Source organism: Prunus mume, linkage group LG1, assembly GCF_029339155.1.
Source record: "Prunus mume cultivar Tortuosa linkage group LG1, ASM2933915v1, whole genome shotgun sequence".
NCBI lineage: Eukaryota > Viridiplantae > Streptophyta > Magnoliopsida > Rosales > Rosaceae > Prunus > Prunus mume.
The window spans coordinates 15,591,158-15,615,789 of NC_142698.1; the positions used below are offsets into that span (position 1 = coordinate 15,591,158).

At 39.0% G+C, this 24,632-nt stretch overlaps 6 protein-coding genes across 7 annotated transcripts; 1 reads left to right on the forward strand and 5 right to left on the reverse strand.

Moving 5' to 3' along the window:
• Positions 1-1,350: 1,350 nt before the first annotated feature.
• On the reverse strand, positions 1,351-3,940 carry LOC103342932 (BRISC complex subunit Abro1-like protein). The gene is given in 4 exon segments (XM_089045242.1): positions 1,351-1,757; positions 2,628-2,725; positions 2,935-3,790; positions 3,792-3,940. Coding segments are annotated over 3 exon segments (948 nt in total). The 5' UTR covers positions 3,827-3,940; the 3' UTR covers positions 1,351-1,757; positions 2,628-2,668.
• A 158-nt stretch (positions 3,941-4,098) lies between these two features.
• LOC103342901 (probably inactive leucine-rich repeat receptor-like protein kinase IMK2) lies at positions 4,099-7,507 on the reverse strand. Its single transcript, XM_089045255.1, is given in 4 exon segments — positions 4,099-5,013; positions 5,112-5,999; positions 6,142-7,045; positions 7,047-7,507. Coding segments are annotated over 4 exon segments (2,514 nt in total). The 5' UTR covers positions 7,143-7,507; the 3' UTR covers positions 4,099-4,387.
• Positions 7,508-9,101: 1,594 nt separating this feature from the next.
• Positions 9,102-10,504, reverse strand: PRA1.B4 (prenylated RAB acceptor 1.B4). Its single transcript, XM_008246600.2, has one exon. It carries the CDS (start codon positions 10,115-10,117, stop codon positions 9,446-9,448), a length of 672 nt encoding a protein of 223 aa, XP_008244822.2. The 5' UTR covers positions 10,118-10,504; the 3' UTR covers positions 9,102-9,445.
• A 514-nt stretch (positions 10,505-11,018) lies between these two features.
• Positions 11,019-12,723, reverse strand: LOC103342902 (uncharacterized). 2 transcript variants are annotated; one of them, XM_089045249.1, is made up of 4 exons: positions 12,516-12,723; positions 11,585-11,785; positions 11,437-11,495; positions 11,019-11,300 (listed from the first exon to the last, which is right to left on the reverse strand). In XM_089045249.1, exons 1-3 carry the CDS (start codon positions 12,624-12,626, stop codon positions 11,442-11,444), a joined length of 366 nt encoding a protein of 121 aa, XP_088901375.1. In that variant the 5' UTR covers positions 12,627-12,723; the 3' UTR covers positions 11,019-11,300; positions 11,437-11,441. The 2 variants fall into 2 exon arrangements, with proteins under 2 accessions (XP_088901375.1, XP_008244788.1); XM_008246566.2 differs by lacking the exon at positions 11,437-11,495 and having other exon boundaries at positions 12,516-12,720.
• Positions 12,724-13,784: 1,061 nt separating this feature from the next.
• Positions 13,785-16,001, reverse strand: LOC103342903 (uncharacterized). Its single transcript, XM_008246567.2, has 2 exons — positions 15,655-16,001; positions 13,785-14,181 (listed from the first exon to the last, which is right to left on the reverse strand). Exons 1-2 carry the CDS (start codon positions 15,763-15,765, stop codon positions 13,954-13,956), a joined length of 339 nt encoding a protein of 112 aa, XP_008244789.1. The 5' UTR covers positions 15,766-16,001; the 3' UTR covers positions 13,785-13,953.
• Positions 16,002-19,640: 3,639 nt separating this feature from the next.
• On the forward strand, positions 19,641-24,478 carry SIEL (ARM repeat superfamily protein). Its single transcript, XM_008246602.3, has 8 exons — positions 19,641-20,366; positions 20,461-20,538; positions 20,936-21,169; positions 21,249-21,440; positions 21,605-21,745; positions 21,970-22,059; positions 22,535-23,070; positions 23,531-24,478. Exons 1-8 carry the CDS (start codon positions 19,689-19,691, stop codon positions 24,456-24,458), a joined length of 2,877 nt encoding a protein of 958 aa, XP_008244824.2. The 5' UTR covers positions 19,641-19,688; the 3' UTR covers positions 24,459-24,478.
• The last annotated feature ends 154 nt before the right edge of the window (positions 24,479-24,632 follow it).

Below are 24,632 nucleotides of genomic sequence, written 5' to 3' on the forward strand. Positions count from 1 at the left end.
TAGTAATTAGAATTTAATGCACCTCTGTGTTTTTTGGTTACGATGCATGCACATCTGTTAGATTAGGAAGAAACTAGTGCAAGAGTCCTAATCTTCGGTCAAATAAAAATATTTGAATACGAAGTGCCGTTGACGCCGCAAAAGGTTATTTATTGAGACAATAAAGAGTCGAGAGTTCAGCTTTTCTGATTTCAAAACCCAAAAAATAAAACATAAAAAGGTTGATTTGTTTGTTTAATAAATTTGTTCCTCATAAGACCTCTAACTCAATGAAAAAAGAGCTTAACTTAGGTTCGAATTTTCACTACATTATAGTTTATGTGTGTGATAAATCTCTCTCTCAATCATGTAGTTTAGACTATCTCTTGTATCCAAAAAAAAATAAAAAATAAAATCCCCATAAATATACTTTATTATACTAAAATGGTGCATTAAAAATGTTTTGGTCCTATTTTATCCGAAATTCATGATGTTTATGCTTAGCTTTTTACCCCAAAAAAAAAAAAGTAGGAGGTTTCATAGCTTGTAACAATAGCTTTCAAATAATAAAAAATATTTTAATATAGATAACCAATAGTGAGGGAAACTGAATAGAAAGTAGGAGGTTGTTTCTTGCAAAATTCTTCGAATCAATTCATTTAACTTATCTTATATTTATGAGTTTAGACACAAAAAAGTGGGAATAAGGTTTCCCCTTTTTAAGAGATGGGACTTGTTGGATTGGAAAGCTTGACCATCGTGAACGTGAACAAGCCTCCCTATAAATATATATATATATATATATATATATATATAATCCCATCAACCATTGTCACACAGTCATACTGTTGACAAATCACACACAATGAATTGCTTTCCAATCACAAAAGTACCACCAAATCAGACGCGTATGACCCCAAAAAACGAAGAAGTAAAAAAAGACAAATTTTGGAAATCTTCTTTGTTCAGTTTTCTGGTAGGCACAAGGCCCAAACATGGAATCTACATGGGCCTTGAGCAACCCAAACAAACAATTTTCTTTCTGGGTACTCATGGCGGGACGAAGGCCCAAATATGGTCACTTTACTGCTCTCTGACCATTACTTGTAATTTTATGCCTTTCATTTTTGACACAATGACGAATTCTTGTGATGGGAGCTCCCTTTGGTTGGAGGTTTTGCTGGTAATATGGGAATCGGACAAATCTTACAAGCTAATAATCATGGCCCTGAACTGGTGGGCAAGGAGGGTCCTTCCCTAATTTTCTGAGATGGCAATTGTGCTGCTTATCGTCGGCCTTTTGAATTTGTCGTTGGCATATGCTTGAATGAATGAAAGGAGAAACAAACATGGGCAGGCGAAAGATGAAAATATTGCACAATCCATTTGCTTTCTTCTTCTTCCTTCTCTTATAAATGGACAAGATACAGTAAGTGCACATATAACTGAAAGGGCACAGGGTATCAAATCATCCCCATCTTCAAGACCACGAAAACATGCCACAACGTAATTAGTACAAGAAAACACTTCCATGGTTCCAACAGATCTTCATCTCAAAAGTCGCCATCTGCATGATGCATTGAAAGCAATGCCATGGCAACTAAATCTTACATATACATGAGTTACCACACCATCAAGCCGGGCACTTTCCTGTATGCTGTGATTCCAACAGAAAACCAAGACAAACGTGAGGAGCAGAACGCTACACAAGGATTCACCGACTTAATTACTCCTCGTTTTTGCAGGGGAGAATATAGCTTCCCACCATGAAGGATTCACTGATTCCAGAACAAGATAAAGAAGACAAAGGTGAGGCACATAAAGCTGAATTTGTGGGCTCGCTTAAAATCTCTTCAAATACATGAAAATTGGTAGTCATGAAATTTGTGGACTGATTTTTAATGGTAGTCAACCTACGACAACTCCAAATACATGAAAATTGGTGCTAGAGAGACCTTCCGTTCATCATTTCATTCACTTATAAAACGATGTGATTCCACACAAAAGTAAATTATTAGTTATCATCGTGGAACAGAAATTGAGGGTCCGCAGATAAGGGGAATAAAACATTTGAAATACAACCATTACAAGACAATTATTAACAATGAGGTGCCCAATTTTCGTATAGAGGGTGCAGAGAGGCTGAGACAACAATCTACTGTGAAGGTAATGCCTGTGCATGCATTTCTCACCTAAAAATGAAAAAGAGATTGTTAACTATAGTGGACAACATACCAGGTACACTCGACAGAAATCTAGAAATAGCGGTCCCAGGCAGATGATATGTGTTGGGGTTAATGGGAGTGGACAAGCTCAGCTACCAGAGAAAGCCTTCAGAAAAGAACCCTAAAAGGAACTAGAATCTGGACTGGAGTAAGAAGAGATATGTTGAAAGTACGGAAATGCTAAATTTGTAAATGGAAATACTGCAAGATTCAATATGTAAAAAAAGGAACACAACATTATGTGGAAGAAACAACGATCAAACAATTTAAAGAGACAATGCAAAACATGAGAGCGACGTGCAATGTTGAGCTTTGTACTAAGACTTTACACAACATTAGTAATGTCAGATAATTCACTAATATAGGTTCATTGCTTCACTCAATACATGAAATAAACTAAACAAGAAGGAAAAAGAAAATTACCCTGACATCACCACAAAACACCATCGGCAAGAATCAAGCAATTACTCCAATGCAGCAGACCTCGCAGCTTTGTACCTTAACTTCCTATTGAGATTTTCCTGCCAAAATTTGCCAAAAGAATGAATTCACAACTGCCAAATATGGTATGCAGAGCACACACTTAGCATTGAAAAAGAAAAAAAGAATAATGGCATACAAGCTCAATATTGCAATTGATAAATTCATGACAATTTGACTGCATTGACAAAATCCCATCCAAATTTGCACGCAATTTCCCGAAAATGTTCTAAATTCAGTAAAGGCTCACCTGCTCAAGAACCTTAGCGGAGCTCTTCTCAACGAGCGTGGTCAAGCTTTCAATCTTCACAAGCATTTTCTCATACAAATCCTCCACGCCAGTCGTGTAATTCGCAGCCTCTGAACCCATTAGCCTACTGAGGCTCCCAACCTCCAACCCCTCACTGCACATATCCAACTCGCTCTGGTCCTTGTTAACTTGCCTCAACTGATCCAAACTCTCCTCTCCTCTGTCCACGATCATCGGCGAAACCCTCAGCTCGAATGGCAAATTGGGAAAAGGCGAGTTGGGGCTGAAGTTATCGTACTGCGCTCGAAACGCCGGCCCAATGTTGACGATTTGAATTGATTTGGGCTCGAAGGAGTGTTTGGATGCACGGAAGTGGTAGGCCCGGTACTCGTGGGTGTGGATGGTCTGATCGGTGATCGGAGAAGCGAAGAGGAGAAAGAGGGAAGGAACGAGATTAGGGTTGGAGGGGCCTTCTGAAGGGTTTTGGATTGGGAACGTGAGATTGGGGTTGGAGGAGAGAGCGTTGGAGACTGAGAATTCTCTGAGAGAGGGACGGAGGTGGGTTTTGCGGCGACCGGAGAACCAGCCGAGGAGGTGGGCGGAGGGGGATTGGGCCTGGGCCTGGACCAGGCGGCGGAGGAGGACCGGGTCGACCCGGCCGGAGGAGTTGTAAAAGGAGTGGGTGGAGCCGGAGCAGAAGAAGCCGGTAATGGTGGCGATGAGAGTGGCGGAGGAGGTGGAATTGGGAGAGTCGTCGGTGAGGGTGGGGGCGATGTGGCTGACGTGGCCGAAGATCAGACCGTCGACGGAGCCTTGGGAGGTTGAGAAGCGTTGGATCATGGAGGCTAGGGCTGGCTGATATTGCTACTTTGTCGATGGAAGGGTCTTCCATTGCATTAGAAATTTGAGCTCTGAGGAGAGAGAGCGAGAGAGAAAGAGCTCTTACAGAGAGTCTCAGGCTAGTCACCAGATTGCGCGAACAAGCAGGAGTGAATTAAATGGCAGTTGGGTTGGAATGTAATTTTACCATATTGCGCAAAAAATATAGGCAATATCAAATTTGTATTTATTTTTTTATTTTTTAAAATGGCATTTTATTTTATTTATAACATGAAAATATTTGATTAGAAGACAGTGATGGGAAAGTAAGTGACACTAATTTGGTTGTCGACACTTTTAAGTGCTGCAATTTCATAACTTAATAGACTTGTTTGTTTAAAAGAAACACAACTTGGATAAAAAGAATACATTATAATTTATTATCATCCTCAACCAAAAGAATCAAACAATGACCTATATTTACATATACTATTTTGTAAAGAATTTTCAATGCCTACTTCTTCCTAAACCTGTGAACAAAGTAATTTTATAACAAAACCCTCCTTTATAATAATAAATAATAAAACCCTGACTCTCATTTTTTGTTGTTGTTGTTGATGGTGACAAACCCTTTTTACTCAGTCGTTGATGGTGGTGGTACTACTTCTGTGCCTTCTTCAGCAGAGCCAACATTTGCCTCAGGCTGCTGAATCTCCTCTAGCTGATGCAGAACTTCCTGAGCTTCTGGTCGCGCCGCTGGCGATGGATCCACGCAGTGCAGAGACAGTTTCAATGTGTTAAGCAGCACATCACCTATGGTTGGCACATCCCTCACGAGCTCCAAATCGAAAACTTCGTTTGTCCACTCCTCTTTCACAATGGATGCCACCCACTGGGGCAAATCCATGCCGTTCATTGGTTCCCCGGGAGACTTCCCTGTCAGGAGCTCCAATATGATCACCCCAAGGCTGTACACATCAGTCTTTGTTGTGCTCTTCTTGGCCTTTGAGAGCTCTGGTGCATTGTAGCCAAGGGTTCCTGCAGTGGCAATCACATTGGTGTTTGCAGCCGCCGTCATGAGCCGAGAAAGGCCAAAGTCTGCAATGTGAGCGTTGGTCTGCTCATCTAGCAGTATGTTGCTGGATGTGAGATTCCCATGTATGATGTTCTCCTGGTTGTGCAGGTGGCAGAGTCCACGCGTCACACCGATCGCTATGTTCATCCTTGTTGGCCAATCAATGATGGTTTCGGGCCCTCGAGCTGCATAAGATGCTACATTAGCATGTTGGCCAGCATTTACAGTATATAGTTGTATCAAACAATCAGGAAAACCATGAGCTATAGTTGAATCAACTTACCATGAAGGAAGGATGCAAGACTGCCATTAGGCATGTAATCAAAGACCAGAAGCTTCTCTCCCTTAGGTCCCAAGTAATAGGCCCTCAGAGCTAGGAGATTTGGGTGCCGGATCTTCCCAAGTGCCGCAGCTTCAGTTTCAAACTCCTTTTGACCCTTTGTAGTCTTTTCCCTCAACCTCTTCACTGCAACTTGATTACCTTCCTCTAATGTTGCCTTATATGCAGTCCCATATGTACTCTTTCCCATTATCTCAGCAGTGGCACACAATAGGTCATCAGCTGTAAAAACAAATGGCCCATCAAAGTGAACAAGCTTTCCACCAGCTTCACCGCCATATTCCACTCCGGTGGTAGCAGGAGCAGCCTTGTCAGTGCTCCCAGCAGCAGCCTGCTTGACAGTTTGATCCTTCTTTCCTTTTGAAGCAGACCTTTTCCTGACCAAGCAAACAAGCAAAATGCAGCAGAGTAGAAGCAGAACCGCTAGGAGGGCACCTGCTGCTATGAGAATTATATCTTTCGTACTTAGTTTGTGGTGATGCTTTTTCTTCAAAGGCCGTGTTGGTGGAGATGGAAGACTCTGAGGTGGGGGAGAAGAGCAAGGAGTTGAAATGTTATAGCCACATAGCTGAAGATTCCCCACAAAAGAGCTGGAATTGAACTTTTTGGAGAGGAGGGATGGGACTGGGCCAGAGAGATTGTTGTGAGAAACATTGAAGGAAGTGAGATTGGCTAGGCTGCCAAGTGAAGCAGGAATTTCTCCACTGAATTTATTTTCAGATAAATCAACTTGGTAAATTCCAGAAATATTCCCAATAGATGCTGGAATATGGCCACTGAAATTATTCTCCCTCAGGTTGAGTACTGAGAGGTTCTGCAATCTGTCAAGGCCTTCTGGAATTTCTCCACTGAATTTATTTTCAGATAAATCAACTTGGTAAATTCCAGAAATATTCCCAATATGCTGGAATATGGCCACTGAAATTATTCTTCCTCAGGTTGAGTACTGAGAGGTTCTGCAATCTGTCAAGGCCTTCTGGGATGTGGTTATCGAGGCGATTGCCCTCTAGATTCAATGAAACAAGGGAGGAGAGGTTGGAAAAGCTAGAAGGAAAGCTTCCATTGATAGCATTGTTGGATAAGTCTAGCTTTTGAAGCCTAGTGAGCCCCCCTAGTTCATTGGGTATGGTCCCAGTAATCTGGTTATTGTTTACAGAAATCTCTTCAAGAAAACCCAATTTGCTCAGAGAACTTGGAATAGTTCCAGAGATCAGATTATGATCAAGGGTCAGGATCGCAAGTTGGTAGCTTCTATTTCCTGTTCCAGTACCCCAAGAACTTGGAACAGAACCAGAGAGGTTGTTGTGTTGGAGAGCAAGGATGGTGAGAGAAGGTGACTTGGTGAGACTAGGTGGGATAGTACCAGAAAGTGAATTGAAGCTCAAATTGAGCCTGAACAACTTGGTAGAGTTTGCAAGACTAGAAGGAATTGTACCAGTAAGTGAATTGTTGCTTAAATCAAGAGTTTGAAGAAGAGGGCAGTTACCAATTGAAGGAGGTATAAAACCCGAAAGCCGGTTATGGAAGAGGTAAACCCCTCTGAGATTGCGAAGGAAGCCAAGAGACCAAGGGACAGGGCCAGCCAAAACGTTGTCGTGGAGGCTGAGCTTTCGAAGTGCTTGCAGCTGCCCAATCTTCTCAGAGATTCTGCCCCCGAGTCTCTTCCATGGAAGCTGGATTGCAATGACCTGTCCCTTGACGCACTTGATTCCTGCCCACCCACCTGAGCAGGCTCCATAGCCGCTGTCATTCCAGCTGCGCAAAACGCCATTGAAATCGATGAGTTCACGCTTAAATGCTCGAAGCGCTTGGTAATCGGATTTGGTGACAACCACACCATCTCCTTGCTGACCCAAAACAGGTTGGTATGTCAGAAGCCAGAAGCTGAACAAAGAGCAAGGCATACATGAACATAAACAAATTATTAAAGCCATGCATAATCTGAAATGGACAGAACTTATTTTCCATGAACATCAAAGAAATGCGATGTTGAAGAAGATGTTCAAGAAAATAAGTGAATGCAAATGATGAAGGAACTGAAAGCTTTTCTAGTTCAGCTCAAGGTCTTTACAGTTGTAGTAGAGAGAGAGAGAGAGAGAGAGAGAGAGAGAGAGAGAATCTTTAGAGGTGATGAACAACAAATGAAAGCTAAATAAGAGGGGAGAAATAATTGAGGCGGTTGGTGCATGTGAGAATCTGAGTGGGTTGAGACAGGGAAGAAAATATTGTATTGGAAAAGAGACGAGGTCGGAGACAGAGTCAGGGTGGGATGGGGTCAATGTCCTGAGTTGAAGACTACTTCGTCATCGTTGTTTATCTTTAACGGCTAGTTTTTTTCTCTCTCGTGCATTTCCACCGTATAACGGCTGGGTTGAAAAACCGGGTTCTCTTCAGATTCTCCAACGGCTATATTTCATAGGCCACATACCCGGCAATTTTGGCATCCAGTGAATTATCCACTTGGTACTACCATACCAGGGGGTACAGCCAAAATGACTGTAATGACCTCGGTGGATCTGGATTCTGGATGTTGAGAAACTCCTTTTGCAGACGTCCTAGACCGATTCAAGCTCAATGATGTCCATTAAAGTTTGTCTGGCAATCATTTGTTTCAACCATGAATTTTCCCTTTTGGATGGCATATGCATTTTAACAGCATCGTACTTTTGCTTTCTGGTAGGGTTTAAAAATTACAGTAATTGACATGATAGGACTTCGTAATGATTAACTTCAGACTTCTGGTAATCATCGTATGCAAATCGACATAATCATCGTTATAATAGAGCTTTGTTTTGTTCTGCCTTGAGCAAATTAAACAACAGGGATTCAGATTTCGTGCAAAACGTGCAAGATTTATCTAGTAATCAAATTTGTAATTTTTTCAAACATTGTTCTTTAACCTGATATTCGATCACTGTGATCAGTTGGCACGATGGATATATATGTGCTATCATCAAAACCAATACAAAAGAGCATTGGCAGGTTGAAAGTACATAAACTGACCAAAGAAAACACAAGGCTACTTCCATCACGATGACAAAGGCACTTTCACCATCGTTTAAGAACAAAAAGGCACAAGGGAGGAGGATGACAACCCAGATTCAATATTTGCACAAACATAAACTTAACAGTTCATCAGCCTCCTTCATCAGGGCCCTGATGTGTGAACCGAACTAAAACTTTTCCACTATGCCAATGGTAATACATCACTTTTATCAAAATAAATACTGCGACTAACAAAGTACAGAGCAATCACTGGAAATCTGCAGGTCTCATAAGCACTCTTGAATATGGGGATTCTTCAACATCTACTATATGGCTAACATGAATGGCACCGTATTAGAACTATCCTGAACCTTCAAGCTCGGCGTGATCCATTGAATTTCACATTCTATGTGACTCATTCATCTAACCAGATTCTTTAAAGCATGTAAAAGTTCAACCAAAATGTTCTTAATGTCTAAAATTTTCACTTGTCATGAACTCAATAGAGGCAAAGAAATTGGTGAAGCAACCGAGACAAGAATTCACCACAGGGTGGATGCCCCCATGATGACTAAATCTTAAACATCATCAAGACCAGGTATCAGCAATGGCATCACATATCAATAATGTCATGATCCCAGCTTGTAAAACGAAGTGAAACCTTGAATCAGGCATGTTAGACTATCCCACATTCCAGTGCTAGATTTCAAGTGACATTGAGTACATAGATCTATTGGCAATCTAAATCCTAACCAAAGCACATCTGAATTGCATCAGAAATATATAGATTACAGAAAAGTGTCAACATTTCTTCAAGTATTTGATTTGAACAAAAGACATTGTAGAAGAAACTAGAATACATGCATTCATCCAAATGAACTAAGAGGCATACAGATACTGAAACTCATATTCATAGAGATAAATTATATAATGCAGATTTGCAGAGAGTAGAACAAAAAGAATCATTTATATCAATGATCTGTGGCAGTTACAATTTGTACTCGACAAAATCAAATCAAGAAATAGAGGGACAGAAGTTCGATTGATAGATCCACCGAAGAACCATGGAAAAACATGAATTTTCTATCTAAATTAGAACGAAGATACACAGATCCATACAAATTGCGCACAACAAAACCCACCCTAAATATGTTTGTAGGACAAAAACGTCAACTTTATTATTACTTTTTTCTTTTTTGTTGTCTGAGAACAAACTATAATATGAATTTAACTACTTATACCATCATCATCTTGAGCGCGATCCAACGACAATGGGGAGGAGATAGATAAGATCAACCGCGAGCGGCGATGACGGCAGGGGCTGTGGCGGCAGCGACATTGGAGGCAGCGCCGTTGAGGAAGGAGAGGAAGCCAGTGGAGGCTGTAGGCTCTTGCTCGTCCAAGAAGAGGTCCTCGGGAACCCTAAAGGCGCCGTGAGCGAAGACGACGGCAGCGCCGACGAGGAGAGCCGAGATGAGTAGGGATCCGACGGAGGTGAGGAAGACGACGAAGATGGAGAAGGCGATGAGGCCCCAGAGGGTCTGGGTGTCGGAGAAGGTGCGGCCGAAGATGACGAGGGGCTGATCGGAGGGCCGGAAGAGGTAGAGGAAGAGCCAGCCGGCGAGGAGGCCGAGGAGGACGAGGAGAGAGAAGGGGTGGGTGAAGAGGGAGACGGCGACGATGAGAGCGACGGTGGCGAGGTAGTTGACGCGGAAGTAGGAGTAGTTCTTGCGGACGCGGCCGGTGGCTTCGGAGAGCGACTCGGGCTTGGCGAAGGCAGAGCGGTCTAAGAGCTCGGACCAGGGGCGGCGCTGGGAGAGGCCGTTGCGGAGATTCTCCGAGATGTGGGTGAGGAAGGCGCGGAAGGCTGGGGTGGCGATCGGGGCCTGGGATTGGACGGAGCCGGCGGTGGTTGTGGACGTGGTTGAGACCGGAAGGATCGGAGGTGGGGTTGGGTTCGACATTGCGGGTCGGTGGATCTGATCGGATCTCGGATTTTGGATCTCGGATCTGATGTTGTGAATTTTGGTTTTGAGGGATTTTGGGGGGTGTTTTTGGTTATAAGGGAAGGAGGGAAGGGGGTGTGGGCTAAGAAAAGGAAAGTCGATGGAAATAGGAGGGGAAGTAAATTAGGAGAGGGAAGTTTTACGGTTCTTCTTGCTTCGTCTTTACGCGTTCGCCGTCAAAAGCCGGGTGAAATGATATCACCCGGGAATTTTCAATTTCCACTCTCTCTTTCCCAGAGGATTTTGTATTTGTATAATATCGTCACAAAGTCTCAAATCCACCGCATAAAATCATCTCCAGTCCACATGATCGGCCTAAAATAAAACAAGCAAAACTTAGTGGATCCCCTTCATACTACTTATTTTGCCTTAATTTTATGACTTCTGTTTAAATTATCAATTTATGTTTAGTTTTAATTTGCCTAAAATGGGTTCAACCCAAATTTCAACTTCTTTTTTTTAAATCTTTTTCTTTCAATAAAGTGCACCACGTAAAATTTTTGTCTTACACCATCAGATTTACAGGAAATCTGGTCGGAAGAGCTCTCCAGTTTGGAGAATAAACAGCACATGCACCGAGTAAAGCAAAGGAAAGAACACAGCCCTAAGGCAGAGATCAATGGAGAGAGTTTCAGAAAGTCTAAAAGAATACGGACTAGATCAAGAAGTGATTGGTGATAATGGGGCTCTCATGGATTGCAATCATTATGGGGGCAGGAAACTATGGCTACTCTGCACTGAAAGAGTGCACTTTCAAATATCTAGTTAGGAAGGCAACCCAAATTTAAGATAGACAACAGACCCGAACAGATGCACACACCGAAGAAATGAACCTTAAACCGGGATTGCCAACTATGGGTACCATAACATCATTGATCATTACCCAGGGAACACGATTCCCGAATGCGAATGTAAGCATACAAAGCCTTCAAAAGTTCCATTAGGTTCTACTAAACAAAAGCACACATACAGAAAATGCCAATATCCTTTCCAGTATTATCAAAGTACTGTGGTACCAAATCATCACTAGATATAAAGCTGTCTCTGAATAGAGAGCATAAAGTTGAGGAGAAATTTAAGATACTGCTCCGATGGAACACGCGCTTTAGAAGGTAGACCCGTTCCATCCAAAGTTGGAACCCTGCAGAATAACAAAACACCAGAATCATCTAAAGTGGCAACAATGTAGAATAAATTGCAAATCAACATGAATTTGATTCTTGAGAAAGACTAACAGGAGCTATGCTTAAGACTTTAGACAGTAAAGACTTATTTACATGATCTAGTTCTGGTGTAAAGCATGCAAACACTGTGCATATTCTTGACTTTGATGGGCCTAAACAAACAGGAAGAATGCAATGAGAAGAAACGCGTGCACGACATGACACTTTTCTATGGAAAACTTGAAAAGGTGAGATGGCTTGCCTTGGTGTCATAGAACTTGAGGAAAAATCGTGACTTGGGCACAGACAACTTAGTCTCAAGAATTGCGGCAATTGCAGCACTCAACTTCTTGTTCACATCAGGGTTAAGGCCACCAATGGAGACCAACTCACCATAGGCAGCTGGCTGCTCAGTCCCACCAAAAGCTATGGGTACTGATCCCTTCAGCACAATCATCACATACTGCATATCGACAATCACAATTTACATAAGAAGATCTCAAACACGACCAAACAAAAGAAGACAATAGTTAAAAAGGGAATTAAGCAAACAAGTAATGGAGCAATACATCACATACAAAAGCATCGAAACATCACTATAAACCTAAAAAAGTAAAATTCCCATCCAATATCAGTGGAAAACTAAAACACCTTCTCAACCAATTCCGAAACAGAACTCAGGACACATCGGTTGAGTTGTTGGAAACTCGGATGCTATCGTTAAAAGACATGCATATAACTCTATGATTGCCCTCTTCCAGGAATACTCAAGAACCCCAAGCCCACCAGTTCGGTTAGAGAACCCTTTTTCTATGGCAAGCAAAGCGAACTACAGAGGAGGTACATTGCATTGCTTTCCATAAAATATTAAGTTACTAAAGCAAACCTCAATCTCTAACATCTACCACTCACTAATATTTTTCATTTGTTTGGTGTTCCAGTTATGCATCGTAGAATCAAAAAAAAATTACTGAAAAGTCAACCTAATCAAAATTCCTAAACCAAAAGTCAAAATTAGCAAGACTTATAAACCTACTTTTGTTTAAGCTAAAATACCAAATATTGATCATCAAGCAAAAATAAACAAAACTAAATTCGAAAAGGAACATGCATCTACCTAAAATTTAGAGTTCAACACAAAATTCTAAAATCTGAGTAAATAATGCGCGAGAGAGAGAGAGAGAGAGCCGTACGGCCTCGGGCTTGTTGATGATCTTGGCGACGGTGGAGGTGGCTTCGGAGAGGATAGAGGAGGTGTCTACTCCTTCCAGGCTGACGTTAGCTGAGATGTTGAGGCACGGCATCGTTTTCGTCTCTGAAACTCCCTCACACTTGACTGCTTCTGCAAATGCTCTGGTAATAAAAAAAACCCTCACCTCGCTCTTGTCTTGTCCCCTTCTCTTTTATGGGAGAGATATAATCTCAGTATAATACACACATTTTAACTTCCCAAAATGCCCCTTTTGCCATCAGCACACTTGAAAGATGGGTTTGGCCCTTTGTTCTCATTCTTCGAGCCCGTGTTTGATTCGATTAGAATAAGTGATTTGGATCCGTTCTACCTCTATGGCCCTACTCATGTTTTGTTTCAAAAAACTTCCTGTTTGAACTTGGGCCTAATTTTGGGCCGAGGTCAATTTTGACAATTTATATACTCTCCCATAAAATAGAGAGAATTCAACCTCCAAAAACCTAAGGTTCTTCCTCAAGGTTGGTTTTATGGAGGATGAATTGGGATCTAAGATCAGGTTGAAAGGCCTAGTTTGATGGACAACATATGTATACTTCCGTAGTGTAGTTAGTACGATGAAATGAAAAAATGACACACAAAACAATATAGGTTTCATTGTTCATAGTGTCATATGTTCCTAACATATTTTGAGTACAATTTATCTTTTTACAATTGTCATATCCTATACAATTTGACATGTTATTTTATTAATCAGTGCATAATGTTAAAGAAATGTATATATATAATGATAGGAGAACAACTTCCCTGTACATAGAAAACGTACTTCTTTCTAAAAGCCACACCACTTTTATGTCTAACATAATATTTTTGATTGACAATCTTTTAACATAACGTTTCAAACCGTGCCACAACATAGCTCTATAAATGTTGCTGCTACAACCAAAAGAATGGTCACCTATATCCCTTCTGAATGCAAAATATAGAAAAATAACTTGGAACAGAGAGAGACAAGGTGGCCGGATTTCCTTGACTGATAAAGTTTTTCTTCATCAAAAAGGACAGAAAAGAAACCACTTTTTGGGCTGGTATTTTCTCCACCTAAAGGCGATAATGGTGTGGCATCGTGTATGCCTTTTTTTTTTCTTTCTTTTTTTTGGCCTGAGTGACATGTCTGTTTAAGATCAATTTGAGTCGGTCAATTTTGCCACAATGATATTGATAGATTAAAACAAAAGAAACAGAGCCATGGTACCAAATTCTACAAATCATATCAGAGAAAAACCATTGGTCACTTTCATTTGGTGGGTTTTGTCCTGCTACAAATAGAAACACCGCACAAAACAATGCATCTTTAGCCTCCTTTATTTCTTTGGCCAACGAATGCGGAAGACAATGAACCTAAACCTCAACCTTTCTTTTATCTTTTTTTGAATTCCATATCAGAGCTTAGAACCTGTTGCAGTACTTATATCAACAACTTTAAGAAAAAATCTGGTCTTTGGGATTGAAAGCTTGGCCTCCATGATCGTGCCAAGGGTGGCAATCAGCTGCCTCTTCACTGGTTTGTTAATTCCACCCATTGCTACTAGCTCACCATATGCTGCTGGCTCACTGGTGCTCCTGCCAAATGATATGGGCACCGATCCCTTAAGCAACACCATCACATACTGCACCAAAAGCAAAGTGTGTGTTCAAGGATTAAACATACAACTAAATGGGATAATTAAAGAAAATCTTGATTTGGAATAATTCTGAAAGGGTAAAAAGCGTTTTCTGATAAATATTGTTCAGCAAAAAAATTTATAAGTGCTTCTGGAATCACACTTCCAATTTTTTGACATTCTTCTAAGAAAAGTGCTTCTATACAAATATTTTATAAACAAAAATATTTCCAAACAAAACCTTAGTGTGTCAAGAGTCGAACTATGCTGAAATGGGTTGATGCAGACACCAACCAACAGCAAGGCACTCATATTATTGAGTGGGAAAATGCTCAAAAGCCGGAAACAAATTGGTGGGGCTCCAACCAGTGGACAGACAGCTACTCCAATACTTAAATATCATCAAGTGGTTCCTATTTATCTTGTTTATCCGTTCAACTGGTCCTAAGAAGAGCTCAGCAGCTGACTTCGGATTTTTAAACTCAAGACCAAAATTATATACAATGGTCATGGCTTTTCGAGGATTGGAGAAAAGTCACTCTGGGGCTGCCCTCCCTAGTCAAATGGGACTAGTCTCACAGCTCAGTGCATGTTAGGTTAAACTGGGCTAATGTCACAGCTTGCCAAACATTCTTCTTCTCCGTAACCACTAACTCCAAAACTTTAAGTTGTTACGAAACGCCAAAAACCAAAGAATTGTTGATGTAATGGGATTAGAGGTGTGAACTCAAAATCTCCTACGAACTAAATACTAGTATAATTTCAACAAATTATTAGAGAATGAGTCAACAATGTATATCAAAACGACACATCACGTATCATATCAGTAAAACCCCATTAGGCACTAGCCCTGGACAAAAACCAGCATAAACAAACTACAATATGCAGCCCTGTTGTGGTTTGACTACCAGACCAACTCCCCTTGCTCCTCCTTGAGATTTGCACAGATTGCCCCCATCTGCGCTGACTTTGTAACATGGGGCTTGGGGGGCGTCCCAAGAAATTCCAATCTCACATGGTTGAGAGACCTCGATGCTCATTGATTTACAGAAGCCAAATCTTTTCAACCTGCTACTCTATTCATACAGAATCTGGGCAGACACTAACTAAAAGCAATTGATATGATTTTAGATACTAAAAAGAGAAAAAGGTAACCCAAAATCAAATCTCCCTTGTGAATTACAAAAAAAGCAAAACACAAAAGCAGAACAAGTGATTTCCCAGTATCTAATTGCTACTGAAGAACAGCCTCTAACCTTTGCTCGGATCAACTAGAAGTTAGCTAGTGGGTCTAGACTCTATAATTTACTTATAAATTATTGGTTTTGGCCAGTTGACATTACCTCATTTGGGTTTTTTTTGGAATAACGGATTACAAAATACCAAGTACCATGCATGAAATTGAATTAAGAAACTCAACTTTGTGTGTGTGTGTGTTTCTGAGTGATTGGCATGAGTGAGGAAGAGAAAGAAACTTACGTCTTCGGGCTTTCCAGTGATGGAAGAGATGGCTTTGGTGGCTTCAGAAAAGATGGAATCAGTGTCAAATCCATCTAGGTTCACGTTGGTGGAGATGTAAAGGCAAGGCATCTTCTGATCTTCCTTCTTTTGAGTTTTTGAGTTTGAACTTGGAACCCCTATGTTCAAAAACTTGTTTGTGGGTGGGAGGAAATATGTGAGAGAGAGACAGAGAGACCAAACACCTTCTCTCCATCCTCAATCTTCCTCTAATATATATACACTTACAAACTTGGATACTTCAAACAAATACCAAGTATACCGAATTAAACGTTTTCAATGTTTTGCCCTCAAATTAGATACTTTTCCTTCTTGCCAATATATGATTAGACTGATCATAAATAGATGAGATGTATATTACACTTATAAAGACTGAGGAATCAAAGTAATATCTTCTTAATCTTATTTAGTGCTAAGTAATTACGCTTTTCTTTTATGAACAAAAGTTTAGATGGAAGGGAGAAGTACACATTTTTTAGAAATCCTAGCAACTTTCTCTCCAACCTTCTCATTTAGACCTTCTCTATTTTTTGTTTAACATGTGTCATTCTCCTTACACTTAAAACAATGTCATTAATATATTGTACAAGCTAACTTTTGCTTTCCAAGTTTACCCTTATTAAATGTATTTAATTTATCCAAAAAAATTTGACAACTTTCTTATCATCTTATTAAATTTTGTTTAACGTCAATTACTTTTTTTTTAAAGAAAATATTTGCTTTTAAAAAAAAGAGGAAATGTCCCTTTTTTTAATTAAAAAAAAGTCTAAACTTGACGTTAAAAAAAGGGGACATTTCCTCTCTTTTTTAAAAGCAAACATTCTCTTAAAAAAAAAATTGACATTAAAAAAGAAAGATGGTAAGAAAGTTGTGATTTTTTTTTTTGGATAAATTGAATACATTTAATAAAGGTAAACTTGGAAAACAAAAGTTAGCTTGTATAATATATTAATGACATTGTTTTAAGTGTAAGAAGAATGACACATGTCAAGCAAAAAAGGAAGAATGTCCAAAAGAGAAGATTATAGAGAAGGTTGCTAGCATTCCCCCACATTTTTTGTCAACTAGTGAAATTGCTTTATAAATTTTGAGGAAAATAGGTACTTTTGAAATGAAAAGAATAACATACAATGTACAATCTAAAAGTGAATATGCAACCAAGAGACTCATAGGTTTTTATCTAGTCTATATCTATATATATAAAGTAAAAGGCAGATAATAGTGAAACATTCAAAATACCATTAATTAAATAAAGATAATATGGTAAATTCACTCTTTTTTATATTAAAAAAATTAAATTTAAAAGAAAAATCAAATAATGGATCCTATTTTTATGGAACACTTATCCACGATCTTTTTTAATTCTAAAATAAATTTAATTTTATATATATATATTTTTTTTTAAAAGTCTCTTGCAGGCATGTGCGGAGAGGATAGTATATATAAAGCAAAAGGTAAAAAATGGTAAAAGATTCCAAATACAAAAAAATGTCATTGGTTAATGGAAACATTAAAAATTAAAATTATTAATTAAATGATGATAATATGGTAAATTCACACATTTTCATATTTTAAAAAAATTAAAGATTAAAAGAAAAACAAGATAATGAATCCTATTTTTATGAACACAACTACCCATTATCTTTTTTAATTCTAAAATAAATTAAAAAAATTTATAAAAAAACCTCTCGCATGCGCTGAAACATGTGCACAGACTAATTACAATGAAAGAAGTTAATTGTAACTCATATCGCCACTCGTAGACTTCATATTTTACCTCAATTTGCTTAGTCATTTTTTAATATTTAGTGTGGATTGAATAGCGGCCGGATTTGATTGTCTCTGCGAATCTCAAGATGCAATCTTCTTCTTCTTCTTTTCTTTAATCAGTTTTATAGTAGTTCTGCCTTCCCTGTTTTAATTTTCTCCCTTAAAAAACCCTTTAAGTCTCCATTAAACCAGAGATGGATTTGACAGCAGACGTTGACTTGTGCAAGTGGACTGATTAAGGAGCATTATTATGGGAATTTTAATCCAAATTTCTCTCTTTATTTTAGGGTACGTGGTCTTTAAGCACTAATTAGTAACGGAAATGACCCGACAAATTCATGCATTGAAGATTGAATGATTTAGAGGTTTCTAAATTCTGTTATAGACACAAATATGATCAACGTCAACAAATGCACGTTGTTAAGATATAATGAATTGAATTAAACCCCAATGGTGCTCAACCCATCTTCTTGTTTGTTTCATGTTTTTCATATGGGTAATTGACTGGTTATATTATTGTATCAACTTTTTTTTTTTCATTCTCATACGCCTTTAGAAAGGTTTATATATTTCTTTATAAAAGTGATAGTCCAAATTAACCTAAATTTAAACATGAATGTAACACAAAACTCATTGTCCTAAATAATTAGAAGTTAAGTCATGTCCGCCGCTATAAATAAGTTTTTTAAATTAGTTACGTTGCTGGACTAGTTAAACCTTTCTAATTAAAGGGTGGAAATGGAGGAAGATCGGCCTACCTCTTTGGGAATGGCTATTGCCTCTAAATATTATTATATTAGACATTGATGATTATATTAGGTTTAACGCCATGAGATACATGTAGTTTGATTTGATTTATGGATGCAAAACATGTGTTCTAAAGTCAAGCTATTCTTTCCCACGTAGAAAAACTTACAGCTGCGCAACCTTTCATTATAAAATAGGGTAGATAATCTTCTTTTCCACGACCACAAGTGCTGTTGATGTGAAGAAAACAAAAATATATGAAAAGCAGGAACAAGAAAATTTGAAAAATCGAGTTAAAATATAAGAAGTTAAAATATATGGAGGCTTCTCTGTTTGGGAATTGTCTTTTTAATTTTTACGAAAGCCAAAATATTCTCACGTGCCAAAACTAATTCATTTTTTAAACACATATTTTTAACTTAAAATGTGTATATTTATATCATTACTTTCTGAAAATTTTAAATGTGTATATAATATATATTGTCAACCATAATTGATTGAAATTAATATATATCAATCACCTTTTGAAAATTAAGAGAAATTATAGAATATTACGATAATATAGTCACATGGATACATATTGTATAGGTTAAAAGTCATTTTTGGTCCTTATAGTTTGGCACTTCAACTACTTTTGATTCTATAGTTTCAATTTCGTCAATTTTGCCAATATAGTTTCATATTTGTAGCAATTCAAGGACATGTTAGTATTCTGTCAAATTCTTTAACGATGCGAGGGCCAATTTCGTCAACCAAAAAGCTTGTTTGAAATTCTTCTCATTTTATATTAGGACTCGAAATTCAACTACTAATCCCAATTTTTGAAGGTCCTAAATCCAAATGACCAATTTCAAGCCCTAATATGAATTTAGGAGAGTTTCAGACGAGTTTTTATGCTTAAGGATTTTGAGTTGACGAAATTGCCCTTTACATTGTCAAAGAAATTGACGGGAATACTAACTTGTCCTTGAATTGCTACAAATACCAAACTACATGGTCAAACTCAAAATTGACGAAATTGAAACTACATGATCAAAAGTTGTTGAAGTGCTAAACTGTAAGGACCAAAAGTGATTTTTAGCCTATGTATATGTATTATAATATGTGTGTATGATATTGTTTATTTTTCTCCCTTTTAGGGAATAGTATCAATAAATATCTATTTATATTATAGGGAGTTTATAATACGTGTACAAGATAGATTATGTAGCTGTACTATCGTAGTATTTTATAATCACTCGGAAGGTAGAGGGGTTATTGCAAAATAAAAAAGAAAGAAAATTAATAAATTAGATGGGTTATGGACCAACTGAGTTTGATTATGGACCACACACAAAAGACATGACCCATGAACCGGCCCAAGTTAATCCATGATTATTCTGTCATCAAACGGTGCGTTTCAATCTCCCGCTCCCGGGGTTTTTTCTTTGAAACACTGGGGTGTAGACTCTACTAGCAGAACCAAGCTAACCTATGCAATGGAGGACCACGTGTTCCTCACGTGCGACCACCCTCTCAACCTTCCAACAATTTCAACCAACGAACCTCTCTCTCTCGAAGCCCTAGCTTCCCTGAGGTCTCTGATCATCAACCCCTCAACTACCGCGCCGACAGTCTCTTCCGTCATCGAAACCCTAACTCGCTCGCTCCAACTCAGTCGCGACCCGCTCGCCATTCACCACACTCTCAAGCTCCTCACTGACATGGCCTTGCGACGCCCCCACCTCTCAGGCGTCGTCTTCGACTCGGTCTATTCCCACTCGCTCCTTTCCACCGATTCGACCCGCGTCGCCGCAGAATCTCTCGACGCACTCGCTTCTATTGCGGAGGGCAACCGAGTCCTAGCTCCCGGCATTGAAGAATTGGATGACCGTTTATTCGCCTCGCTCTGTTTCAGTCCATCTCGTTCCGTACGGCCATGGCTTCTCAGAAACGCCGACAGGTTCGGTGTACAGCCTCATTTGTTATTCACTCTGTTTCTAGGGTTTACGAAAGATCCATATCCGTACGTGAGGAAAGTTGCTTTGGACGGACTTGTTGGCTTGCGCAAGAACGGTGTTATTGAGGACCCTGACATGATCGAAGGGTGCTACTTCCGTGCAGTTGAGCTTCTAAACGACATGGAAGATTGCGTTAGATCGGCTGCAGTTCGCACGGTGAGCTTTTCTTAATAAAATTGATTTCTCTCTGTTTTTCTCTTTTTGTGTGCTAACTTGCTTTATGTATTGCACATCATGAACGAACACACAGGTGTGTGCTTGGGGTCTAATGCTGGTGGCGTGCAAGTCGGAGACGAAGGCATATTGGTCTGATGAAGTATTTGTCAAAGTAATAGCTTATTATTAATGATATTATCTGTCTTATAATAATTGACCTATTTAATTTATTCTACTTCAATCTTGGCATTGCTCTATGAAATTGAGCTTTGGTCTCAACAGTCATCAAGTTATAAACTTCCTTGCTTTAGTTGCTAATGCTCATGCTGACTTGAACTCATACTCACCATTCGTGCTTATACATATTTGTCCAAAGAGTCTTACTAACTTGTTCCGGTCAAATTTTGTCTAGGAGATCATTAAGGAAATCGCAACCCTTAACCCTGCATTGTTGAATGGTAGGACATTCTCTTCCTATCATTCTGTCTCAGTGAGAGTCGGAAATTTGTTGTATAAAGCATCATGTAGAGTTCCTATCCTGATGTCTCATGGATTGCGTATATTTGTAGCTTTGTTCAATGGTGAGAGACATGAGCATGGAGGTTAGAGTTGAAGCTTTTTGTGCCCTTGGGAAGATAGAAATGGTATCTGAGGAAATTCTTTTGCAAACCCTGTCAAAGAAAGTTCTAGTGACCATGAAGGGAAAGAAATCTCTTGCTCAGTGCTCTGATGAACAACTAGAAACATCAGGGTCAAGTGTTGCTGGAGCTTTCATGCATGGGCTTGAGGATGAATTCCATGAGGTAACATATATCTACTCTTTGTGAAAGGGACTTTACTATATGCATGCTTTCTAATTAAGAATTATTTGTGAATCTGAAGGTGCGAAAAGCTGCATGTCATTCTCTGCGTACACTGACCATACTCTCTGCCAAGTTTGCTGGAGAAGCCTTAAACTTACTGATGGATGTACTGAATGATGACTCAATTCTTGTCCGGCTACAAGCTTTTGAAACTATGCATCGAATGGCAACCTTTGACTGTCTGACAGTGCAAGAAACACACATGCATATGGTAATGTTCTGAAATTTTGTAAGTTCATTGTTAATCAACTACTTATACGGAATGACTACATTAAAAATCAGTAAAAGTACATTAGAAATTGTATGCACCAGGTACATCTGTGAAACCGCCTAAGTACATATTGCTTAATATGGTTTTGTTACTTGATTTTGCAGTTTCTTGGCACTCTGGTTGACAATGATGCCCTCATAAGATCTTCAGCAAGGAAAATACTTAAATTGGCAAAGCTGCAAAAGTTGAAGTTGTTTAGATTAACTATTGACGCCCTTCTAGAAAATTTGGAAAGACATCCACAGGTCAGCTTTCCATTTTTTCCCTTGATCAAAGTTACAGATTTTCGCTTTTGGAAATAGTATGATGGTGTGAGTTTGGTCATTTTAATCATGCAATTTCTAGGAATAGCTTTGTTGGGCTATGTACTTGTGATTTCATAACTTGTTCTGTCTTTCTTTTTCTTACTTCAACCTTTTGTTTGTGTGCCAATTCTTACTTCTACTAATTCAAATTGCTTTTTTGCCAGGATGAAACAGATGTATTATCTGTTTTGTTTCATATTGGACGAAATCATGGAAAGTTTGTGGTCCGCATAATTGAGGAGGTTTTTCCGCAGGTTAGCAGGCCTCAATATATGTATGCTGTCATGTGATCATTAAGATAGATAAATACCACCACCCAACTTCGTGGTGAGCCTGGGTGGCTGCTAAAAATGAAATTCAATCCTGCTTAGTGACACAAAAAAGTGTTATTGACAGGTTTGATTCAAATCTAATGATTCAAGACATCATGTGATAGTTTGTGAGCTGAATGCAAAATAAATCTCTTTTGAATACAGCTTTTATCGTGGTACATGGTCAGAATGATGGATAAAAAATATTTGAGAGCATGATATAGAACAGCTCCAAGGATAATACAGAGTCTTACTTTTTCTTGCTTAGGTTGTGTTACAGGCTTTGGAACTTTTCTATATCTAGGAATGGCTTGGAACTCTCAATTTGTTTATATTATTTTCTTAGTTACCTTTTGTGCTGTTTGCGACTGTAATTTCTATTGGAAGAAGTTGATAATTATTGTTCCTTTTTTATCAGATGGAGCCAATGTCTAATGGCAAGTTGGGCTTTGATAGTGTGAGAGTGGCCGCCTTACTAGTTCTGGCCATATCAGCTCCACTTTCACGTGAACGTGATTGCAATATTCCACCTACAATATTTTCTTATGCAGTTACATACCTGGGAAGGATTTCTCAGGCTTTGAGTGACCTTATGAATCAAAATAGCCTTTTGGATTACTTGTCTCAGTGCAGTAGATCCTCAGGACCGTATGCCATAGAGTTCAACTTCAAAGTGGGGGAGCCATGCTTGCCTAATGCTAATGTTCCAACCTTTACAAGTAATGAGTTAATTGGTTCCATTGCAATGCCATTGCCCCAAAAGACAGGTGGAACCTCTGAAATTTTGTCTCCAACAATAAAGAAGCCAAGGGAAGCAGGAACTTCACTTGTAGAATACCAGCTAGACGTGCATGATGAAGTTACCAAGTCAATGAATGTTATTCTTGCAAAGGTGAAGGATATCTGGCCACTTGTACTGTCAGGATTTATGAATGAAGTACTGAGGACTTTGAGGTAGTACCATTATTTTCTGTCATTATCCATTGCATTGACATGATCTGTATTTCCCTAAATCAGTAAAGAAAAAAGCGAGGCGAAACAAAAATTTCCCCTTCAGTCCTCCTTTTGAATGGGTGAAAGCCTATGTTATGGAGTACATTACTCAGAAAGATCTTTTAATTTAACCTTACAGACACCAGAAAGATACACATGCTTTGAGATCATGCATCTAGTGGCAGACTGAGTTGCCTAATGGGAACTTCCTTGGACCTACATGGCCAAAGGAATGTCTACTATATATTTATCCTTATAAACGGCCATAAATCTTAGACATATTTGATATGCTTATTTCCTATTCACTGTTTCATGTCCTTTAGTTGAGTGCCATATTTGTTAAGAACTACTCAATGTGACCTGTTATTTTATTTTATTTTTTCCTATTTGCTTATTTGTTTTATAAAATGGTTTCATGCAGAAGTTGCAGGGAGGAGTTGGCAACATTTACTTCTGACTCGCATGCATCTGCTGGTGTATTTTCCTTTACGAAGCAATATATCCAGATAGTGAAACTGCTTACAAAGGCGTGGGTGAACTTCCTGTCTTCAACACATTTTCCTTGTGGAATGGGAGAATTGGACTTAGTATTGGGAAAGCTGGACAGGAGGCTTAGAGATCTGAAGAGTGCGTTTATAAGATTGTCTGAAGAGGAGGAGTTACATATCTTGGAGCTGATACTTGTGACTTGTATGCTCAGATTGTCCAAAGTGGAAATTTGCTGTAATCTTGGAACCTTGAGAAAGCTCTCTAGTATGATGTCACGGGTGGAATATCTCCTTAGAGATGGATCTGTTGAACCATCCAGGTTTATAATTGAAGTCGGAAAATTATCATCCGAATTTGTTTCTTTTTCTCTCAATGAAGCTTCCTTTAACCCCCCTCTCATTAGAAGGGTACTTGAAAGCTTCTCCCTCAAGCAACTTGTGTTGTGTGGTAGACTCAAGCACATGAAGGCAGAGCTGGATATAACTGACAATGAGTATGAAAATCCTCTTCGGTTTGTTGCGGGACTGCCGGTTGGTATACCATGCTATATCACTCTTCATAACATTTCAGCTGAAAGTAGGTTGTGGCTGAAAATGACTGTAAATGAAGACAACGAATCAACTCAGTTTGTCTTCTTGGATTTAAACCATTTTGGAGGCTGTGATGACGTCAGAATATTTATGTTTACCGCACCCTTTTACAAAACCCCAAAAGCATTTTCTTTTACGATTAGGGTCTGTATTTGTATGGAATGTTTGTCTGAGGTTGAGGATGTTTCTTCTGTCAAACGTTGGGGTCCAAGACATGAGCTTACATATCTTTGCCGAGAAAAGGATGTTTATCTTTCGATGGTTAAGTAAAGATTGAGTGGCTTGTTTTACTGTGATTAGAATAAGAATGTATTTATCTAATCTGAAAATTGCACTAAATTGGTGAAATTAATCGCGGAATCCCTTTCTGGAGGAAATTCTTAGAGCATCTCCAATGGTAAGATGCAAATTTGAGATGTAAAAATTACATTTACAAATTACATC

Bases quoted from the DNA above. Each gene is read 5' to 3' on its own strand.
- PRA1.B4 (XM_008246600.2), bottom strand. From the start codon at position 10,117: ATGTCGAACCCAACCCCACCTCCGATCCTTCCGGTCTCAACCACGTCC.
- LOC103342902 (XM_089045249.1), bottom strand. From the start codon at position 12,626: ATGCCGTGCCTCAACATCTCAGCTAACGTCAGCCTGGAAGGAGTAGAC. The intron at 11,786-12,515 runs GTACGGCTCTCT...GTCGATATGCAG, and splicing joins TCATCAACAAGCCCGAGGCC to TATGTGATGATTGTGCTGAA. The intron at 11,496-11,584 runs GCAAGCCATCTC...CTGTTTGTTTAG, and splicing joins TCAAGTTCTATGACACCAAG to GCCCATCAAAGTCAAGAATA.
- LOC103342903 (XM_008246567.2), bottom strand. From the start codon at position 15,765: ATGCCTTGCCTTTACATCTCCACCAACGTGAACCTAGATGGATTTGAC. The intron at 14,182-15,654 runs GTAAGTTTCTTT...CTTTTGGTGCAG, and splicing joins TCACTGGAAAGCCCGAAGAC to TATGTGATGGTGTTGCTTAA.
- SIEL (XM_008246602.3), top strand. From the start codon at position 19,689: ATGGAGGACCACGTGTTCCTCACGTGCGACCACCCTCTCAACCTTCCA. The intron at 20,539-20,935 runs GTAATAGCTTAT...GTATATTTGTAG, and splicing joins CTGATGAAGTATTTGTCAAA to CTTTGTTCAATGGTGAGAGA. The intron at 21,170-21,248 runs GTAACATATATC...GTGAATCTGAAG, and splicing joins TTGAGGATGAATTCCATGAG to GTGCGAAAAGCTGCATGTCA.